The 20,750-nt window shown below is 38.5% G+C and overlaps 1 protein-coding gene across 2 annotated transcripts in view; it reads left to right on the top strand.

Moving 5' to 3' along the window:
- The window catches only part of RCAN2 (regulator of calcineurin 2), a 95,339-nt gene that overhangs the window by 7,826 nt on the left and 66,763 nt on the right, over positions 1–20,750 (top strand). The window contains exon 2 of one of the 2 annotated variants that reach the window (XM_075750480.1): positions 2,919–3,145. In XM_075750480.1, coding sequence (XP_075606595.1) covers positions 2,921–3,145 — 225 coding nt within the window. In that variant the 5' untranslated portion in view covers positions 2,919–2,920. Of the gene's footprint in view, positions 1–2,908; positions 3,146–20,750 lie in introns of those variants that run through there. The other variant, XM_075750479.1, reaches the window with a different exon arrangement.

The following is a 20,750-nucleotide window of genomic DNA, read 5'->3' as shown; positions in this document are numbered from 1 at the left end:
TATGCATTGGGGAACAGGATGTATGAAACTTGTTAGCTGCCATGAAGTTATCTTTAACATTACTGTCAGTAATGTGAAAGTCTTTCACTTTACAGTGAAAGTGAAGCTTATCTATTGGACTAAAAAGTAAAACTGAAGAAATCAGCTCCTATAACTGGAAATATGTATGGAAAGCAAATAAATGTACTGTATTGCCTCTCTTGCTCTACTTTGGCTGTAAGTACCATTCAGCCAGCAGATTCCTGTTTCATTATATCCTTAGGACATTCTTGTACATCTTTAGACTTCATTACTCTTAGTTCTGTCCAGTCTCCCCTCTTCTCATTAGAATGCCTACTGAGTGTTAATTCATAATCCAAATTCCTATGAGTTTTGAATATCAGCTTGTCTTCTTTATCCTCTCATGTAAAGTTGGCTTTGAAACATCCCTCTCTGCTGACTGGACTCTTCCAGCTTAATGTTTGTGGGGGAAGAAGGATTTTACCTGTGTGACTATAAAATACTCAGTGTCTTCACTGTCTGCAAGTAGTTTGTTATGAATGAAATAATTTATACTCACAAAAGTCTGCTCTGCTGGGTAAGTTATATTTTGTTACATACCAGGCTTGAGGTTTATTTTCATAAACCTAAAAGCAATGAATCTAATCTTGATACAGGCTAGATGTAACGGCAAACACATTTAGAGATGTTCTCATTTGGAGTAGATAATCTGTTAATGTTTTTTGCTAGAGTGGTAATGCATTCTGAACTTAAGTTTCTTCCTCAGTAGTTGCTGCTGTGAAGATTTCTTTATAGTACTTACCTGGGTATGTTTACACAGAAACATATGGTAATACTAGCTTGAGTCAGTTGGTTAAATACCAGAGGCAGTATTACTGTCATACTGAGTTTGTATACAATAATGTAGACTGTTCTAGCCACATCCTCTGTCATTTGTTCAGGCTTTTTTTCCTGCACTTAGAATTAAATTACTAAACTGAAATTAGCTAGAGATAGTTGTGCTAATGAGTCAGACTGAGTTGGTGAAAATACTAGTGTGCATTTGATAGTCTAGAAACCTGTCCTCAGGTTGACATAGTAAAAAGAGGTAATTGGCCTGAGGCTTTCACATTACACCTGCTTCCTTACAGCACTGCATCCTTGTTTGTTTTAAACCCCTCCCTGACAAATTACAAGCATAGAATAAAGGACTAGGGAAGTATTCTGTTTTTAGCTGTGTAATATATTTTAGTACCTGGAAAAGGAGGACAGCTAAGATCCTGTGACCTACCAGCTCTCCGCAGATCATTATATGCACTGTGAGTGGTATTGCTGTACAACATTTACCTCTGGACAAGGTCCTGAATAACCTGATCTGACCTTGGGGTTTGGACTAGATGACCTCTGCAGCCCCTTCCAAACTCAGTTGTTCTGATTAATACTGCCTAATAGATCTGTGTCTCTATCAAGCGATTTGAGAGTGTGGTAAGTGTGGACTCAAGTGTCCTGAACTGATACTTTTGAGCATGACTTTATTTTCTTGAGGACTTCTGTTCTTAACACTGAGACTTCAGCAATAACAATTACTGACATTTCCTAACATAAGGTTACAGAACGATGTGCTCTGTCATTGGCCAAATGTCATTTCAGAGCTGCAGCAGAAATGAGGTTATATGAAAGGCACAGGCATGGCAAATTAGCTCCATAATTTAGCTTTGCTTTACTGAGATTAAGTCTAAATAAGCCGATAGGGTTTAATTTTGGAGACTAGTTCTAAATAGTGTATTTGAACTAATATTTACAACTATTTATAGAGAATAACAAGTACACATAGAGCAAGGACAAATCTGAAACAGATGAGCATACTGTGTTTATGTAACTCTCTTAACTCTCTATGTTATGAGGAGAAAAAGCAGCCAATGATTGCATCTTGTTGTTGAAAGAAACAAAAATATAAGAGAATTATTCTTCTGCATAGCTTCTAGTCAGCTTACTGGAGCTCTTTAGAGGTTATAGGTTGATGTCTAATACCCCTGTACTAAGGATTGTTTATACTAGCCATGATAAATACATGAATTTATACCAATGAACGCACTGGACCTTTACTTACTCTGCTTGGTATAAAGTTTACTCCTGTATCAGCAATAAGGATACTGTTTGTATGGGCTTGTTACTTCTGTGTCCTTCAGTGTGCCTTAAAATTATCTTTTTACTCTAATGGATTTGGGGTAAAGACTCCAAAGTCAGCAGGATTTTCCTAAAAGGTGCTAAGAATCATCTCTTGAGTCCATTCTTCCTTTCACTTTTTTATTCACTTCCTAATGCGATTAAGATGCAAACAAAGAAATTGCTTATGGACATGGAAGAAAAGGGTGAGTTCTGTCCTTAAACTATAGAAAAAAATTGGCTTTATTCTTTGTAATAGTGACATGTCTTAGTTACACTGTTTTTATGATGTATCTGTGTTCATGCTACTTTCCAACAGGGTCTATTTTTTCCTTTTTTTCCTCTTGAGTTGATGCCTGGTATAATTTTCAAAGTAATTTTCATTTTCTTACCTAGTGCATCACACTTTCTCTCCAAGCCCACTGCAAGCTCAGAAACACCAGCCTGCCTTCCCAGTAACAAACATGACTCTCTTAAATCCATACAACACAGTATTTTCTTTTAGAGCAAGAGGCACTTAATAATGCCTTGCTTCTGGTTGTGTTCAACAGCTTGTCCTGTTATGTCTTTTCTGTGCTAATGAATTAAACTAAAGCAAAGTCCCTGTTTGAGCCTTGATGAAACCAGCCTTAGTGCCCTGTTTCAGAGGTCAATTGTTGCCTTAAAATAGCGTGACACATACTTCCTACAAGCTAAGAATTTCTGGGTTAACTTGTGTATGCGATATTTATAAAAGTGTAGTGTAACTGTGTCTCTCTTGTCCATGCTGCCAGGGATGAGGGGAGATTCGTACTTCTTTGGAATGCGAGGCCTTGGTCACTATGGCTGCATCCCGGAGGATGGAGGACAGTTCTTACTCTACTCTATAAATGGAGACAACGATTTAAAGAGATGTTTTGCAGAGGAAGATTTTAATGAAATAATTGACTTCAACGATCTCCCGAATTCTCTCTTTGCTTGTAATGTTCACCAGTCTGTGTTTGAAGATGAGGACAGTAAGGTACAGTGTCAGTTTCCGTATTTTCAATGTAAGTGAAACATATGCATTATGTTTGTGTTTATTGCAGTTTCAATGAAACAGTTTAATCTGTCTTGTACAAAGAAACTGGATCACAAATATGAGTTTTCTAAGGTGGCAACAACACTGTGCTGTAATGTTTATTTCAAAAAAGCCTTTTTGTTAACTATGGTGAACATAAATGTTTTTGTTCAGATTTGCGGAATACTGAAATGTGGTTATGTGTCTTTGTAGCAACCATAGTTGTGGTCGTGATGGAGGTGGTGAAGTTAACATGTCGAAGTTTTTCCCCCTTGCTGATTACATACTACTGTGATGGGAGGCTGCCTTATTTTCTTAAATGTTTTAAGTTATCTGAAATACTATTTTATCTGGAAGATCTAAAATGAATGATAGTGAGAACAAAGACAAGAGGAACTGTGTGAGAATATTTTTAACTCTTAACTAGTTTAAAACAGAATGGCTGAAAACAATATCCTCTTGAAATTAAAAAAAAGATCAACTTTTGCAGGAAGTGTTCAGTTCCTGTTTCTTAGCCTAGTATTTCTCCTGATGGAGACGTCAGGAATATAAAACTGATAGCTTGGGGCTTTATTGTCTGATGAAATTAGGCTAAGCTAATTGTTACAGGCACATCGGATGCTACTTGAGTGTCTTGTCCAGAATTTTCAATTCAGAAACATGCTGGTTGTGGTAAAGTGGGTTTTGGCTGGAACTGACTGATGAGGTATCCAGATAAAACTGCAGATCAGATTGTCCATCCTGGCCAGTTTTGGTCCTAGTCAAAGGGTCTCTAGTGGGGAAATTACCAGATGAAAGGGAAATAAAACAATACATCTAAGGATACAGGCTTCCTGTTAAAGGTACTGAAAGGGGTATCTGAGGCTGTACAAGTGGAGTTGTTTGTGTTTAATTTTTTAGACATCTTTGTCTTCCATAATGATGTCTTATGTATGTTTGAGTAATACAGATTAAAAATTCATACCACAGCACTAAACAAAATGAACATATTTATACATAAAATAAAAAATCCTAAATTGCAATCTTGGAAAACAGTGCAGTATTTTATTGTATTTAAGTCCTTTTGCTGATAAGCATCTTGCATTTATGTTGTGCCACTTTGTGGAATTCTATAACCATCTGGTAAAGAACTTCACAAAAGTTGAATGGGTCTGAAAGTCCAGTTTTAAAGGAAGAAAACAGAAGCCTGCCTGGAACTAGAGAATTTCTCTTCGTCCTCTGGAGATTCTATCCCCACTTGCCTCTGAGCTTTCCCTTTTGAGAGCTGGATTCTAGTATTTAGCTGATGGCTTAGTTAAAAAATGGAATGGGGGATTATGTAAGTATGTGGGATAGCAATCCCCAAAGACTTGCAGGACTTAAGGATGTCTCTTAAGAATAGCAGCTGGGTTGTGGAGGTGGATATTCTGTTCCATGTGCATGTCTGTAAACTGTCAATGACATGGTTCGAACAGCTCTGTTTGCAGGTAAGTAGTTACTCCCATAAGTCTATATTTAACTAGATGGGATTACCTTCAGATTTCTCATTAAATCCAAGGACCTGGGGAGCTGATTATGATTTTTATTATTCCTGTAGAACATGTACTTGTGTTCCCAGTTGATTAATACCCGTAATCCTTTCTATTATTAACTGGTGCTGCAGGATGAGAGCACACATGAATTCAATATAAAATATTGTCAGGTTACAAAACTAAAGTTTAAAATCTCATGCAATCACAACTAATAAATGCTGCTAACAATCGTATCTTCAATAATGTGTTGATCCAATGTATATGTAGTGGTACACTAATTTTTTTTCAAAGAATGTACTTCAGTAATGGTTATATCTACAGTAGTTTCATTGTGTTATCCATTCTGCAGAAAGTAAAAGTTTTGCAATGTATCTTTGACTTTTACTCCTGACCTACACTTTTAGGTGGAAAATGGAAGTATAATTGATTTGGAACTTAAAGTTAGCTAGTAAAGAAAGCCAGAGAAACCTGTCATTGTAAATGATTGTTTTGATTTGGTGTGTGGACTTGCTGCGTAAATAATATTTAAATAACTTAACTTGAGTGGCTTTGGCATGCACCAGTATTAATGTAAAGAAGTTCACACTGACCTTGTTAAAGTTATATTACCTGGAATGTCTTAAGAGGCTGAACTGTCAAGTTCAAACTTTTAACAGACAAATATCTAAGCAATATACTCACTAAAGATAGATTTAAAATGCCTTCAAATTAAAAAAAAGCAAATGCCTTAAATATTTTTTGAACTACTTTGTATCAGATGTAGGGTAAATTCTAGTTTGTGCTTGAGTACAGGCCTGCAGCAGCCTTGAGGGAACACTTAGCTGCATGTATGCCTGTACTGTGGAGAAGCTGATTCACTTTATTCTTACTGCATCCTGTATCAGATATACCCTTTTGCAATATCATGTGGCTGTACAGTGCTTCCCAGAAAGAATTCTGTGTAGTCTACCAAGAGTGTTGATGGCATCTGTAGGGAGCCTGATTTTGGACCCTCATTTTCTGAAGATGAGGAATTCTTGCAGCTGAAGGCCATGTCCTTTACAGATGAAGAAACTGTATCAGGCCAGGCTTGAGTTTTTTTCCTGGCTGGCACCCTAAGGTCATAGACATAGCGAGGCTGAAGAGTTGTGGGCCCTGGGGTCTGAAGATGAGAGATGCCATCTGGCTTAAAAGAAGCTGCTCAGGAGTGACTGCCTGATCTTAAACACTGGCAGAAGAAAGGGAGAATATAGATTTGTACTAGTGACACATACCTGATTTTACTACAGTAACAGAGCACCTAGTTAAAAAAAATTTCTCTACCTTTCAGACCTGTGTTCTTGGAAAGAAATAGGTCAGGAGAATGCCCTGGATAGCTGGGTCGATAAGATGGGTGTTTAAGGGTTTGGACAGGATGGCTTAGCAGCCTCAATGCACTAAAGCTTGCTACAACTGGGGGGAGGTGCTTTTGCTTATCTCCACTCCCATCATGGACAGCCTGCTCCTTGTAAAGAAGGTACAATTTAATTTTCAGTACCAATGTGGCTAGAAAATATTGAGTTTTTTAGTTTTTAAGGAAGAACAAAGGTGTGGAAGAGTATATTATCCAACAGTCCTGTTGCAAAGCTGGGATCACATTCAGCTGTGCCCCCACCACTGTCCTGTGTTCTGATCATTTGTTTTGGCATATAACTTGTTAATGGTAGGGACAGATTTCTTTGAGGGCTTTTTGGAGTGTACTAGATTGGGTCACGGAAGTCTTACTGTGAAGAAGCTAAAAATAAAATTACTCCTAAACCCTGGGTTTTGCCATGTCTCTTGGAAAAACTGATGGGACTACTTACATGAGCAAGATATGGCAAAATCGAGACTTATTTTTGGCTGATAGTGTGACTGAATGGGAGGTGCTGCTCCTTTTATCTTTCCTGATAAAGTAATTGTGGTGGAGAGCCAAAGGGCATGACTCTCATTACTCCTAAGGGTGGGTACGTGTGTGTCTTAACAGTTAGTTGCTACACGTAGCCCTCAGGCTTTCTGGATAGTAACCCTTTTGTTGTGCTTTTGTTATGCATATATCACTGTTTTGTAAAACCATCTTTTCTGTAATGTGACTGTGTAATTTCCTTCAGTCTGAAACTGGTAAGCACACTGTCAAAGTGAAGCATCTTTGTCTCTTAATATGGTTTCTTCAGGTGCTATAATGCCTCGGGAGATGCTTGCACAAAACTGTCACTATTAGAATATGCTTATATGAGGGAAGGATGTGTTTCCTCAAGCTGTTTAGAGGCTGTATGCTCTTCTTTTTCCACTATTTTGACTCAAATTGGAAGGTGCACCTATTAAAGTTGATAGTTATATTTCAGATGAAGAATGATCAGTTTCTGAGCTTTTTAGTGATGGTGGAGCTGCCTAGGAAATGATAGCCCAAGTCCTGTAAGTAATGTAATTCAAACCAATAGGGGATAGTATTATTATTTCTGCATGAGAAAATACAGTGACCAAACATGTGTCCAGTTCTGGACTTCCCAGTACAGGGAAGACATGACCATACTGGGGAGAGTCCAGTGACGGGCCACTAAGGTGTTGAAGGGACTGGAACATCTTGCTTATGAAGAAAGGCTGAGAGAGCTGGGACTGTTAAGCCAGGAGAAGAGAAGGCTTGGGGGATCTTATCAGTGTCTATTAACACCTGAAGGGAGGGTGCAAAGACGACAGCCAGACTCCTTTCAGTGGTGCCCAGTGACAGGACCAGAGGCAATGGGCACAAACTGAAACACAGGAGGCTTCCTCTGAACTTCAGGAAACACTTTTTTTACTGAGTGACTGAGTACTGGCACACGTTGCCCAGGGAGGTGGTGCAGTCTCCCTCCATGGAGGTATTCAAAAGCTGTCTGGACATGGTCCTGGGCAGCTGGCTCTAGGCGGCCTTGCTTGAGTGGGGAAGTTGGACAAGATGACCTCCAGAGGTCCCTTCCAACCTCAACCAGTCTGTGATCCTGTGAACATGTGCTAAAGTGTATCCTGATTCTTCTGATGAGGAGGGTGAGCATGTGAATGCAAGATTGGGGAATGAAGGTGCTTAAAAATCCATTTCTCGAACGGAGAGCTTAACAGAGGTGAGGTGGGGAAGGGAGGACAAAAGTCAAACTAGCAAGTCAATGGAAAAGATAATCCAACTTTAATGGAAGGACTTTATTATGAAAACAATTACTATTTTCATGTGGGATTCCTTCATGTTACATGTATTGGATGACTACTTGCTTTTACTGCAGAAGTCTGCATTAGATTTCCTTTGACTTTTTTTTCCTAAAGATGTATTACTGAGTTTGGGCCTTGAAAAAGATTTAAAGCTACCTCAAGTAAGTGCTAGAATACTTGTTCAAGGATGATGCTTTAAGAGAACTCTGTAGCCTTACTTGGAAAAGCTTTTTTCCTTTGTACTTGTGTTCAGCTTTCACAACAAAGCACATCTTCATGCTGCTATTTTTATTTTTAAGGTGCAGTAAAAGACACTGGACTGTTCAGTGGTCTGCTGCGTTGTCTTTAACTTTTATATGTTAATCCTGGAACTGAAACTTTATACTGATGCTTTGACTCTGAAGCATATAATTGAAATGTGTCTGTTCAGTGCTCCTTTTAAACAAAGTGGAGCCGGTGTGTCTGCCACCATGTGTGAAATGTTTCTTTGGTTCCCATTTCCTACAGGCTAATTCAAGAAGATGCTCTAGGAGGCAGGCTTTGTTTCTGCAGGGGAAGATCTGTTTCTTTTGCCTTCATTTTAAAAAAATCTAGATTGTGAAGTCAGAATCTCTTTGGTCATATTACATCACTGAAGCCTCTAGGTGTTGAGTCATCATTATATTTAGAGGGTGGCACACTTCTTTTTAGTCTAATATTAGTATTCAAGCCTGGATTCAGTGGAAGGTCACCCTAGCAAAGATGAAGTCACCGCTCCAAGGCTGGAAAGGAATGCAGGCTTCATTCTGCCTTCCTGGTACACTTGCTGTTGCTTTGTTTTACTTTCAGTTTTTCTACCTTTTAAGGTTGTTGTCCGTTGGTATGATAACATTATCAGAAACTGCCACTTGAAGCAGACTGTGCTGTGGAATCTCTACCTACTTTGTTTTGTTCCCCTTTATAAATGGGATGAATGTTATTCCCTGTCACTCTGTAAAAATTGAAGTGTTTCTTTACTATACACTGTATATGCATCCAATAAAATAAAAATACAGAGGGCTTGCAAAGAAAGGCTGCAGGAGCTGTGTCCTTCAGCACTTCATGAATCATAGCTGCCCTCTGGGAATCCTATCTTGGGCTCTTCCCTGGGTGGTGGTTTACAGGCATCTAAGAACTACTTTTTCTGTATGATTATGGAAGCACTAAAATAAAGCTATAGGAAGCTGTTCTTGCTCTGAGAAGCATGAAATCTAAAAAAATTCATTTTCTATGGCATTTATATGTTGTTTTGTAACTAATTTCAAGTACTTTCCCTAGGAACCGTGTCTATGCAATACAGTATTTCAGCTAAAAACACCTATGAACTTTCATGCTCTGTGTCTGAGATCCATCTGACTGCTGGAGTGATGATCCCAACTTTTCCAGCCCCTTTATATAAGTCCTCTCTATGACCTGACTGAGCTGTTGATATTTGTCATTCATAAACCTACCTGGATTTACTTTCTGTGGTACAGCTGCTGGACCTTGTTAGTCATAGAATGTTTTGGGTTGGAGGGGACCTTGAAGACCATCTAGTTCTGCTCCCCTGCCATGGGCAGGGACACCCCCCGCTAGACCAGGTTGCCCAAAGCCTCATCCAACCTGGCCTTGAACACTGCCAGGGAGGGAACTATGTCAACTATGAATTGACACATGGTATGGGATGCTGGTGTAACAGCTCCTCTATATAGCTGTTGTTTCTGTGCTTTACTCACAGGTTAGTTGTGAGTTATGTTGAGGAGCTCAGATAACAAAAGCAGTCACTTCATGAAGTTGGGCATACTGTATCATGAACTACCTAAACATGACTGGCACCAAGAGCCCCACAGCATATGAATGTCTGGAACTCCCTAGGACTAGAACCAGGTAACAGTAATGTGCTGCGGTTTAGGTGGAGAAGGGGCAGTAGTGAAGTTAACCTTCATTGATATTTGGGGTCTACTGAGCATTCATTCTGGTTCAGGGGAAGAAAAGGAATTAATTTTCATGTTGTTTGTGTTTTCAGATTTTCAATATATATTTATACAGAGATTATTTAAGGTTGCTGTTGTTGCTGCTCACAAGACAACTTGCTGAGGGTACTAAAGGCAGCTCATGTATTTATGTATGCATATAGAGCCTGACAGTAATTTCCTCTGAGGTGATCTGCATAATTTCTAATGGAACTGCAAGGAGTTATTAGTCTAGCCTGGTTTAGGCATTCCTTCTGTCTTTCATCTCAGGTGGGTCTGGCTGTTACTGAAAGGCTTCAGCATTTCTACAGTTTCTCTGGAAAAATGCATAAGCTTTATGACTTGATAGCCTTTGAAGAAACACAAAGGGCATACTGAGATGGTGATACTATTACAACTGCACAAAGTTGAATCTGTGCGTATGTCCACTTCATCCCATGCAAGTTATACTTGGCCATGATTATCCTGTTGGCATCCAGGAATTACCAAGCTCCAAATATTCCTCAATTCCATCAATGTTCAATTGCTGCTCTGAAAATGTAGTGTTGTGTTGTGTGTTGGTTTTGGTTTTGTTTTTTGCTTTCTTTAAACAACAAAAATCCACAACCAACCAAAAAAAAGTAACAAGTATTTCTGGGCCTGAAATGCCACTGTTTGTAATGCAGATGCTGTCTAATAATTTATACAGTACTTGGGATTATTTTCCCATCCATGCATGGGGTGCTTAGTAGCACAAACGCCCTTGTTTTCATGGGAGAACGTGCTTGGCAAAAGGCCAACTGGGTTAAAAGTACGCCTGCAATTGTTGCAGCTGAAATTTGGAGTAGTGCTTCAAAGCACTAACTATACTAGTTGTTTGTAAATCACAAAAATAAACTGATTAATGTTCTTTCCAGAACACACAAGACAGCAGTTACTTGTCTGCTTTTTAAATTTGGAAACGTACTTTTTTTCCTTAAGAGCAACTATGGAAAAATTCTTCTAGTATTGGCTTTCTGTGGTCATGCTCTACTCTGCAGTCTAGAGGGAACACGTTATCTCAAGAAACTAGGGTGGGTGGGAAATATTTCCTGGAAAAGGATAATTCAGGGTAAGTACTTCAATTTTTTTTTGTACAGGAATATCATTTTCTGTCAGTTCTACTAAAATATACAGACCTTTGAATAATGAGACATTTTAACAAAGGTGTTGGTAAGTCCATGCCAAAGCTTATGAGGACCTTCTGTTGCGGCCTGAGAAAACATAGGCTCTGGGAGCCAGAAAGAGTTGCAAGGTCTTATCTGTAAGTCAGTAAAGAATCATTCTGTTAATTACTCCTTTCTCTAGCACAATGGACATGGTAGGATAAGCTGTGGGTAGGTCTGATTCAGATATCCCTAAACACTGTACAAATTTAGATTCCACTTTGCAGTTGTCTGTCTCCTGTAATAGGTTGAACTAAATTCCTGGACTCAGATGCCTTTTGATCTTTGAGGAAATCGAGATCTGGCCTGGAACACTGAAGCTAGTATGCCTTTCCTCTGAACTCCCTACCAGTGTTAGCTGGGGCGTGGAGTTCAACCAAGGACTTCTGCTGACAGAGAAGTTTTGTTGGTGGTTTTTTCCTTCTGATTATTCTGCTTGAAAATATTTGAGAGTTTGACTGCGTGTACATGGAATACTGAACCTTTTTTCCAGGATGATAGCAGGATATGTTGCCTTCTAGGATAAGAGAACCTAGCAGCAATCTCTCCATGCAATTTTATTCTATTTCCTACTTCCCAAGTTGGAGAGGGTTTCAATTATTGTAACTGGTGATACTTACTATTCTTTACCAGTATTACCCTGAGGTGGGTGGTTTTGCTTTTTTTTTTTTCCTGTCTGGTAATATAAGGTGTAGCATGATTTTGTAAAGCAATATAAAGCCAACGAGATAGATACCAGGTCACACTTGGAATAAAACACAGCAATGATTTCTGCAGGAACTTTCTTGTATCTAATTAATACGTGCTGTGCCAACATAAAAGTTTCAGAGCAAGAAGTCAACCCTTCCGGTATCTGATGACACAAGGGAGAGCTACATCTTTCAAAGAAAAAAGTTGCCTTTATGTAGTCTATAGAAAAGTCTCTGGTTTGTTATACTAAGTAGTTCTTACCAGCTAATATCTGCTAATAATCAAACAGAGTTCTGCCCTTCTCTCTCCAGCAAACTGTCATTCTGATGTCAACAAAACCACTGTTTTTCTAGCTGATAGTAATCAAAAAGTGCAGTAAAGCCATTCTAATGTGGTTAGGGCAGCAGCTGGTCCTTATTTTAATACCATCAGAGGTCCTAATCCAGCCACAAGTTCTGATATCAGTTTTCTGGCCCAAGGAAAAGGCTTCTAAATGAAGGTCAGCCGTCATTATCAATGCATAAAGATATTGCATTTACAGAGGCTGCATTCTGGCTTAATCGCATTCAAACCAGTAAATTTACAACTCTAATTACCACTTATTTAAGGGAATTTCTCAAATGTGTCATACAAAATATATGTTAAAAAGTCTGCACCAGAGTTTAATATAATTAATAAATAATGCTTGATAGAGATAGGAAAAAAAAAAGTAGCACTTGAAAAAGAATGTAGTCCTAAAAAAATTAGGGGTACTGGAAGGTGTTTTGAAGTAATACAGAGTGGAGAAGAGAGAGACAGCAGCTTTAAGATTGTGTCATTGGTTAAGACAAATTCCACAATAGGTTTGAGCACAAAGATGAGAGATTGTATCAGAGTTGAATCAAGGTGAAATGAATTATCAATTACTTCTGTGCATTTGAAAACGTGTTTTCTTCTGTGCCAGATAAATTTATGTTTCTTTGTGGTTGATGGAAGTTTTAGCATTGGCTGCAGTAGTACAAGGATTCCTCTACAGCTGTGTTCTCAGATCCAATCCTCAGGCAATAGATCTGCTGATAAACTATATCAGTTTGTTCAAATTCTTAGTTTTCTGTGTGGTACGAGTGCATGAATGGTTTTAAAAAATAATATATCTTGTACTTTTTTTTATTGTCTGCTTTAATGTCATTACTTTTAAATATAGGTTCTTTTGCTCTAATTTGATTGCATTTTATGGAACCTTTACCCTGCTTAAATTACATGACTTTTGTACTGGGCTTTGAAACTTAATACAGAAGCAGAGGCATTGCAAATATGGTAGAAAAAGTTTCCCTTATCCCTCTGCGACATACGCATATCTATGCGATAGACTGATGAGCTGGAGGTTAAGAGGACGGTAGGATGGGGAAAAAGAAATTACAGTATCCCTGGCAGGAGAGTAACGAAGGCATCTGTTACACTGCAGCAGGGTGGATTTGGATCAGTCTGTGTTGCCTTTAATAGGTTTTGCAGTTAGTCTAAAAAGCATAAAGACATTGTAAGACTGCTGCATGCAATCATTTAGAAATTTTGCGTTTAGTCCTACTGGACCTCTAGTACTGGTGAGAAATCTGATAGTTTCACCCCTGTATTTCCAGCGTGTGGGTGGCTTACAAGGGAAGAACAAAACTGAAACTTCAGAAGATGCTGAGGAAATGAGGTACCAGCCCCTGACTAAGTGGGAGTGGGCCACTGTCTTCAGGCCTCAGTTGCAGGCTGGCGTGGTCCGTGAGGCTGCCAGCTAAAAGCCCTGCTAAGTCTGTTTTCATTCTTTGAGTCGTCTGAATGCTGATTGTTTATCTGTTTCTCAAGATATTTCTTGTTGTTCAAAGCTTTGACTCTTTTTGTTGGGTTTTCTTTGTTGTTTGTTTGTTAACAGCTGGAGTCCATGATATCCCTGACAGAAAATATAGTCAGTTCACTCAGGCTGAAATACCACCAGTGTTCAGGTGAAGGGAATGGGTGTGAGATTGTGTTGTGTCAAGCCACAGGGCTATCTAGATCAGCCTTCTGCAGGTTTGGGAAGTGGTGTTATTTTTATTTGGGTTTCCTTCTGTTCCTGGGACAGGGCCACGTACAGACTGAGAGCACTAGCACAGCGTAGGCCCTGATCCAGGGGCTGGCTGCTGTGCCATATCAAACATATTTAATATACATTAGCAAGGCTTACTGTCTTTTGACACTGGTTGCTTTCACTTTCTTGCCTTTGCCAAGCCTTTGGGGGGGATTCTCCCAAGAATCTGTATTTAACCAGCAAAGAAAAACTTCAGCTTATATAATGATTTATGCTTACTTTAATAGCTTCTAGACCCATTCTGTTCTTATCTGCTAGTGATTCTATTCCTCTGAATAACTGTGCATGGCTACTTCTCACCATCTGACTTAAAGGTTTTGGTCATGGACAGTCCCAGATCCCTTTAAAGTCTGCTGCTGTCAGCAGAAACTGCTGAAATATATCACAGAACGGTGTAATGCTGTCCTTCCTTCATGTGTCCTTCTGTAAATCCCCTTGTGTCTGGTATCTGTAACTACAAATCATCTTTGTTACTACCACTAGTTCATTTCAGGTATTTCTTTAAACATAGTGTCCATTATATCTGCTGTGTGCTCTGTAATATAGCTGCTTCTGATATGAACATTCTAATTGCTCCATTTGTCTTGCAGTTAGAGGGAGAAACACATAGCACAAATAGATTATATTCCTAAGAAACAGCCCTGTACTATCTTCCTCTTTTATGTTCCAGTTTCAAATGACTGAAATAATAAAGCTTATAACTTTTAATAAGTATTTCCCAAATAAATAGTTTTATTCATTTCTGATTGTCTTAATCTATCACTCTTACAGTTTTGAAACTGAAGTTTTTCTGACTCCCTGCAGTTTGACCTACATGTTGCAGATGCAACATGTCCTATGTATGTATTTAAATTTTGAGAAATTTTTGTGGACGTAACTGTCACTTACTGAAGCATAGTTCAGTTTATCTCTATGGTTGGATTTTTTATCTTTTTCTTGAGGTCAGATATTAGGTGTGTGTAGGGTGGGGTGAAGGAGGGTATTTGAATCCAGGATTCTCACACAGATTCATCACTTCTGAAAACTGTGGGGAAAAAACCTCAATATTGTGGAATTTAAGATTAAAATTATGATAGTGAAAAGCACTGTTTCAATTCTTCTGATCTCTCCTTGCAACTAATAGTCATGTAGCAAGTCACCTTAACAGTGAAGGTAAACTTAATTTATACCCACTTAGACTATTTACACTGTCTAAAGGAAAATCCTGGCTGGTACAGAAAAACCCCCACGCTTTCTGTGGATACTCCACTGTGGGTGAACTAAAGGGCATCACAATGTTTGTGCTCTGGTTTTATCAAGTGCCATGGGTGCCATCTGCTGACTCCTTCATGTACCACAATAGCTCTTCAGCTGTGGGAAGAAGGAAAGATAACATAAGTTGAGGAATGTACTTTTAAATACCTTGCCACTCAAATATTATATATTGAATATAATTTTTAATCCTTTCTGGCTTTGTGCAATATGAACAACAGTGTTTACCCTAAATGGTTTGAGTTTTATTTCAGCCCTGGAAAATAATTTTACAGAGTAATTATTATTACCACCAGTGTTCTTTTGCAGTGTGTTTGCTTACAGTGAACCTAGATCTTAACTTTTGCAGTGTACTGCCACTCATTGTCTGAACTCGGTTTCTACTCATTCACTTTTTAATCTTTTTAACTTTATTACATTTCTGAACTCTTTGCTGATTTCACTCACTATATTCCATCTATCGTATCCTATATATAGCTGAGAGTATATAGTACATATAGTGAGACTGAAATAAGTTCTTTATTGTGTTTGCCTGCAAACCTGGTAAGATAGATTCCGTTGTCCTCAGAACGTACCAGCAGCACTACCAGGTAAGGTGGGATAAATAGTTGGCTATACCTGATTTAGTAACAAAGCTGAGAAAAGGGGCAAACTGGAGTAGTATAGTTTAGCTAGACCTTAGAGTAGTTTATAGCCTATTTATTAAATGGGTTTGAAAAGGAAACTTCTGTTTTGTCTTGCTTGTTATAGTTTTCTTTAAAATCTAAATTGATGTATTGCTTTGGGTCACTCAGCTGTATGTCAGTAAGTATCTACTGAGAAATAGTTCAATCCTAATAACCATGGAAGTGTAATATCTAATGCTATAGTCCTAGGCTGTGTTGCTGCTGTAAATCAAATCATGTTCTGGCAAGGGTTCCAGCACTATAATGTGAGATAATGTTTTCAACTGAATTTGTTAAAATGGTCCATGACATGCTGTTGGCTGAGGACAAATAGTACTTTCCCTAACAACTTTCAGGCATAGTTTGGGAGTCTGTGTGGTCCCAGGGATCATTCCCAATAGCCATTTCAGAAGCTAACAACAGTTTTTCCTTAAAATAAGTATCACTTAATAGCATAGATGTGGCCAGAACATGGTGTATTGTGTTAGGGCCCCAAGTGTACCAACAATTACTGTGACCAGTCTTACCTTCTGCTTATTGGTCCAGGAGCTCAGGATGGGGCCTTCATTCCTGGCCTGAACAATTACATAGGTCTACTGGTCTCAAGTCCTGTCCTTGGACACACACTGTAGCCTTGGACTTATGTTGCAGCCTTTCTAGTTTTCACTCTGGTCCCATCTCTTTCTCCTGACTCCCTGGTTAGACCTGGACCTGTTTGCTCATTCATGGAGCAGTTTTGCTGCTCCCTGACAGTTGGCCTTAAGACTTGTGAATGGGCCTTGATACCACTTAACTTTTGTCATGTAGAAGTAGCTCTAGTGTCCTGATAGCAGCCTAAGCCTGCTGGATTAACTGGAGGTTTTTCATGTGATATCTTAGGATCACATGATTGAACATATGCTCGGGGTTTAGGCTAGTTACTCATGGAAGTATTGCTTATGAAATAGGGACAATAATTCTAGAAACATCTAGTGGGGGACCAAGAACACATTTTAGAGTTATGCAAAATCAAAGGTTGGGGTGCACTTTCTTTGAGACCCTAGTGTAAATCAGGCGGTGCTCCAGAGACTCTCAACATGGCTGAAAGCAGCATGAAGGCAGATCCTGATGGAAAGTGTGTGACTTCAATCTTGACGAACATCAATGCCAGAGATGTGTTGAGGGCGCTTTGCTAGTGTCTGAGCCCACATGTGGCTAGCAGTAATGCATTGAACTTGAAAGTTAGGTTAGTTAGAAATGAGTGTTCAGAGAAGTTTTTAAACATTCTTTCTTCCTCTTGCCTGATCTTCCAAACCACATTAGAAAATACAGCATCTAGAGGAAAATAATAGTTGAAAACCTTGGAATGATACCATCAAGACTGCTGTATTTCCTACCCAGCTTTATTTGCATCTAGCAAAACACTTAATATTCTGGTGGCTTTTTTCCTTCCTTGTAAGGACAAAAGCAAAACATTTGGAAGCCTTTAATCAAAAATGGGGTCACTGAAACACTAATATGAAAGTGCTGTGAAGGTATGTGCTTGGGGTACAAGAACAAAGGTTCATCTTCCAGATTTTTTGATTCTTTTGCAGAACTTGAGGCTGGTTCTCCTGCTTTGAATTCAATTCAAAGCAGCATGCAGTCTGTCTTTAAAATTCCATTTGAGTCTTCCATGGTTGAATGATAATGAAACTAGTTGTTTTTTTTTTCCCCCAAAGAATTTGGTTCTTGATTACCTGAGGTTTTCTACTGAAACCCATTTTGACTAAACAAAAAAAACCAACCCCACCCTGTAGAGTTCTCATCATGGCCTCCTGAATACTTGAGATAGATGCCTGCCTACTTTCTCAGAAAGATTAGAGAAAACATCTGAAATGGGAATTCATACAGTTACTTTACCTTTGTTTTTTTCCTCTTGCTTTTTGCTTTCCTCTAGTTCACACTCTTGCTTCTTACAGCTTACAAAATCAGAGGGCGCTGCTGTGTGCATATTCTCACTGTCATTTCATGATGTATGTTCTAATTTTCAAATTACTTTCTCTTTAACTAGAAGATACTTCTAGAAAAGAATCTATTTTTTAAAAGCTTGTTTGTAGTATTGATGTGTGTTACCATGATATGTTGGATGGATACATGAAACATGAGTTCACATAAAATTTCAGACAATTTATACAGTAACTCAAACTCTGAATTAAAACACTGCCAGCTTGTACATTGCAGTTGAACTGAAGCTGGGTGAGAATTATCTGCAAGGTTTGAACAGAACACTTTATGCAACTGAAATGTTAAGTGCTCTGCAGTGCTGAAGGCAGTCTTCCAAAAGCAAGTATTGACACAAGCACCGCAGGAAGTGGATTGCTTCTCACTGGTTTACACTAATAAAATGCTTTTAATACTTCTTAATTGTCTGCTGGGCTCAGAATCCTAATGTGTTTTTTAAATATCCAGTGTTTCATCTCTGTGTGTATATGCATATATACACATACCTTGCACTTTTGTATTTGTTCAAGATTTTATGGGTGTCCTACTGTGCTAGCTAACTTTTGATGAAATAGCTTCACTGCTGTGTCGATAACAGTAAACTGAATCTAGAATTGTGAGAGTTTAGACAAGTACTTTGTACTGGGTTACCTAGTTGGACTTTATGAAGTTAACATTTTCTCGGTGCTTAGAAAAAGATCTTGTTCTTCTAACTCAAGATGAATGGAGGGGTATTTTGTAGCTGATTCCTTTTAAACAGGTGGGACAATGCCTGGAAAAAGATGTCTAGAATATGTTGGAAGGGTTCAGAATCTGGCCTGTGAGGAGTTATGGTGGAAATCCAGTGCATGAAACCTTGAATTATAAAAAAGAGGCCTGAGGCACAAAAAGGCACTTGGAACAAATGCAAATCCTGTTTCTGGAGATTTAGTTTTGCAGTCTTCCTGTACTCCTAAAAGTGTCATAACAGGCATGTTATTTACAACAAGAAAGGTCAACCCTCCACCCCTCTTGAAACTGGAAGCTTAAATTTCTTTTGCTTTCTTGCTCCATGAACATGGCTGCACTGTTGTGTTTAAAGTAGTTTCAGTTTACTGCTTACCTTAGGTACTTAGGCTGTGCAGAACCTACTACTTAACTGAGAAAAAGATAGTAGCTTATTTTTTGTGAGGGAAGCTATCTGCTTCTTGCTGTTGATACTGTAAATGTGAGCTATCTGACTTCTAGGATGTTTTCATGGTTGGAATGTCTCATCTGTCTAAATAGACTTACCAGAAGGTGGGGATAAGGACCTTTTTAAGAGCTTGGAAAGGAAATATGGGAGCCTATTCTTTACACTTCTGCTTCTTACTGGTACTTTAAGTTCTCCACTTGATATATGCCAGTAATTCAAATAGTAATATTGTATTTGGATATGATTCCACTTAGGCTTGTTATCTGTGTTCTTACTCTCAACTACCCTCACCATGATTTGAAAAAAAACCAAGACTACATAGGTAAAATAGCTTTCAAATATCTCTTCCTGTTCTTGGTTGTTTTTTTTTCATACCCCATCTATTCCCTGGCAGTGTTTGCCTTCGTCAACCCATTTAGCTGTGGGTTGTACAAGTTCTGTCCTTCATACCACCTGACACAAGGATATTGTGTCCTCCACCTACAAAGGAAATGATCCTAGATACGTATTAGGTGGAAAAGCCTTAGTGGTTAGTTTGGTGTCCATGCTGTGGAGAGGAAGCATAACTGACTTATTAGACCTGTTTGGGACTTGGGATCCAAATTATGTTCACAGGCTTATCTTTCTGTCCTGACCAGGCTGCTTTCTATGTGTATTGGAGCACTCCATTACGATCACACCTACTGTAGCAGGGATGTTGTTAGGATAAATGTTTAATGAGAATTATTTAAGGCACTTAACATACCTTGCTGTTACAGGTAGCCCCTGACCATTTTATTTTAAAGAAAAGGAGGGGAGGGGAAGTACTATTCCATTAAGGTGATTAAAGTCTGACCATGTTTATGCATGTCTGTTGTCTTATTTGGCAAAGCCCTACTGAATATATAGGATTACTTGGGAAGCAAGGTAATGCATGAGATGGATAAAGTTTCAGCCTGGCTTAGATGAATGGGTTCAGCTAAAATACGCAGTAGTAAATTATTTAAATAAATTTTCAATATGTTTTGAACAAAATGGGAAGATTGAGTACATGTGCTGTTTATAGCCCAGCCTTGGTAAGGAGACTGTTTTTGTTAAAAATAACTTGATAAAATACTCTAGTTCTACCTGTGTATCTTCTAATTTAGGAATATATTGCTTGTGTCCTCCACTTGACTGCTTAGGGGGGGTAGGGAGAAATCTTTGGTATTCTGATATTTGTAGAGGTGGGGGGATGTCCTCCATATATACAAGAAATACTTAGCAGAGCTAACTGGTAACTAATGGATACAGTCGCTATCTAACGCATAAAGATAGTTAAGTAAATGAATGGACTGAAGAGAATGTGTCGTGAAATATTTGAATATATCAGTAGTTTTAAATGTGTTGAACACAAAAAAGTATATTTTTTCAAGCCTAGCAAACAGAAGGATTGATCTCTTTGACCAATGATGTGATTATTGAATTTTACTTATCTGTATGAGAAGATGGTAAGTTGTGCCATTTTTAATTCTTTCCATTGCGTGCTCATTTAACTCTAGTGCTGAGTGACATATAAGATCTCTAGATGAGCATGCAGTTTGAGATATATTCACTTTACAAATGCTGTAGAGAAATTGTTTTCATAAACTTACTCCATTTTGTATATGGGCCTTGGAAGAAAAAAAAAATAATTTGGGGTTATTAATCCCTTGACACTGCACTATTTCCTACGTGAGAGCGTTTGCTTAAAGAAGGATGTAAGTTCTTGATATCAAATTCTGTCTTTTGCAGTTCATTTGATATGAATTGTAGTTACTTGGGGAAAAAATTTCTTGCTTTTGTAACTCTCTACTGGGAGCTAAATTTGATTCCCATATTCATACTGAATGACAGTTTTCTTCCAGTAGCAGTAGACTGCTGCATGAAGCT

Source organism: Balearica regulorum, chromosome 3 (assembly GCF_011004875.1).
Source record: "Balearica regulorum gibbericeps isolate bBalReg1 chromosome 3, bBalReg1.pri, whole genome shotgun sequence".
In the NCBI taxonomy this organism is placed as follows: domain Eukaryota; kingdom Metazoa; phylum Chordata; class Aves; order Gruiformes; family Gruidae; genus Balearica; species Balearica regulorum.
The sequence above is the reverse complement of the archived record's forward strand: the minus strand, read 5'-3'. Positions and strand labels throughout refer to the sequence as shown.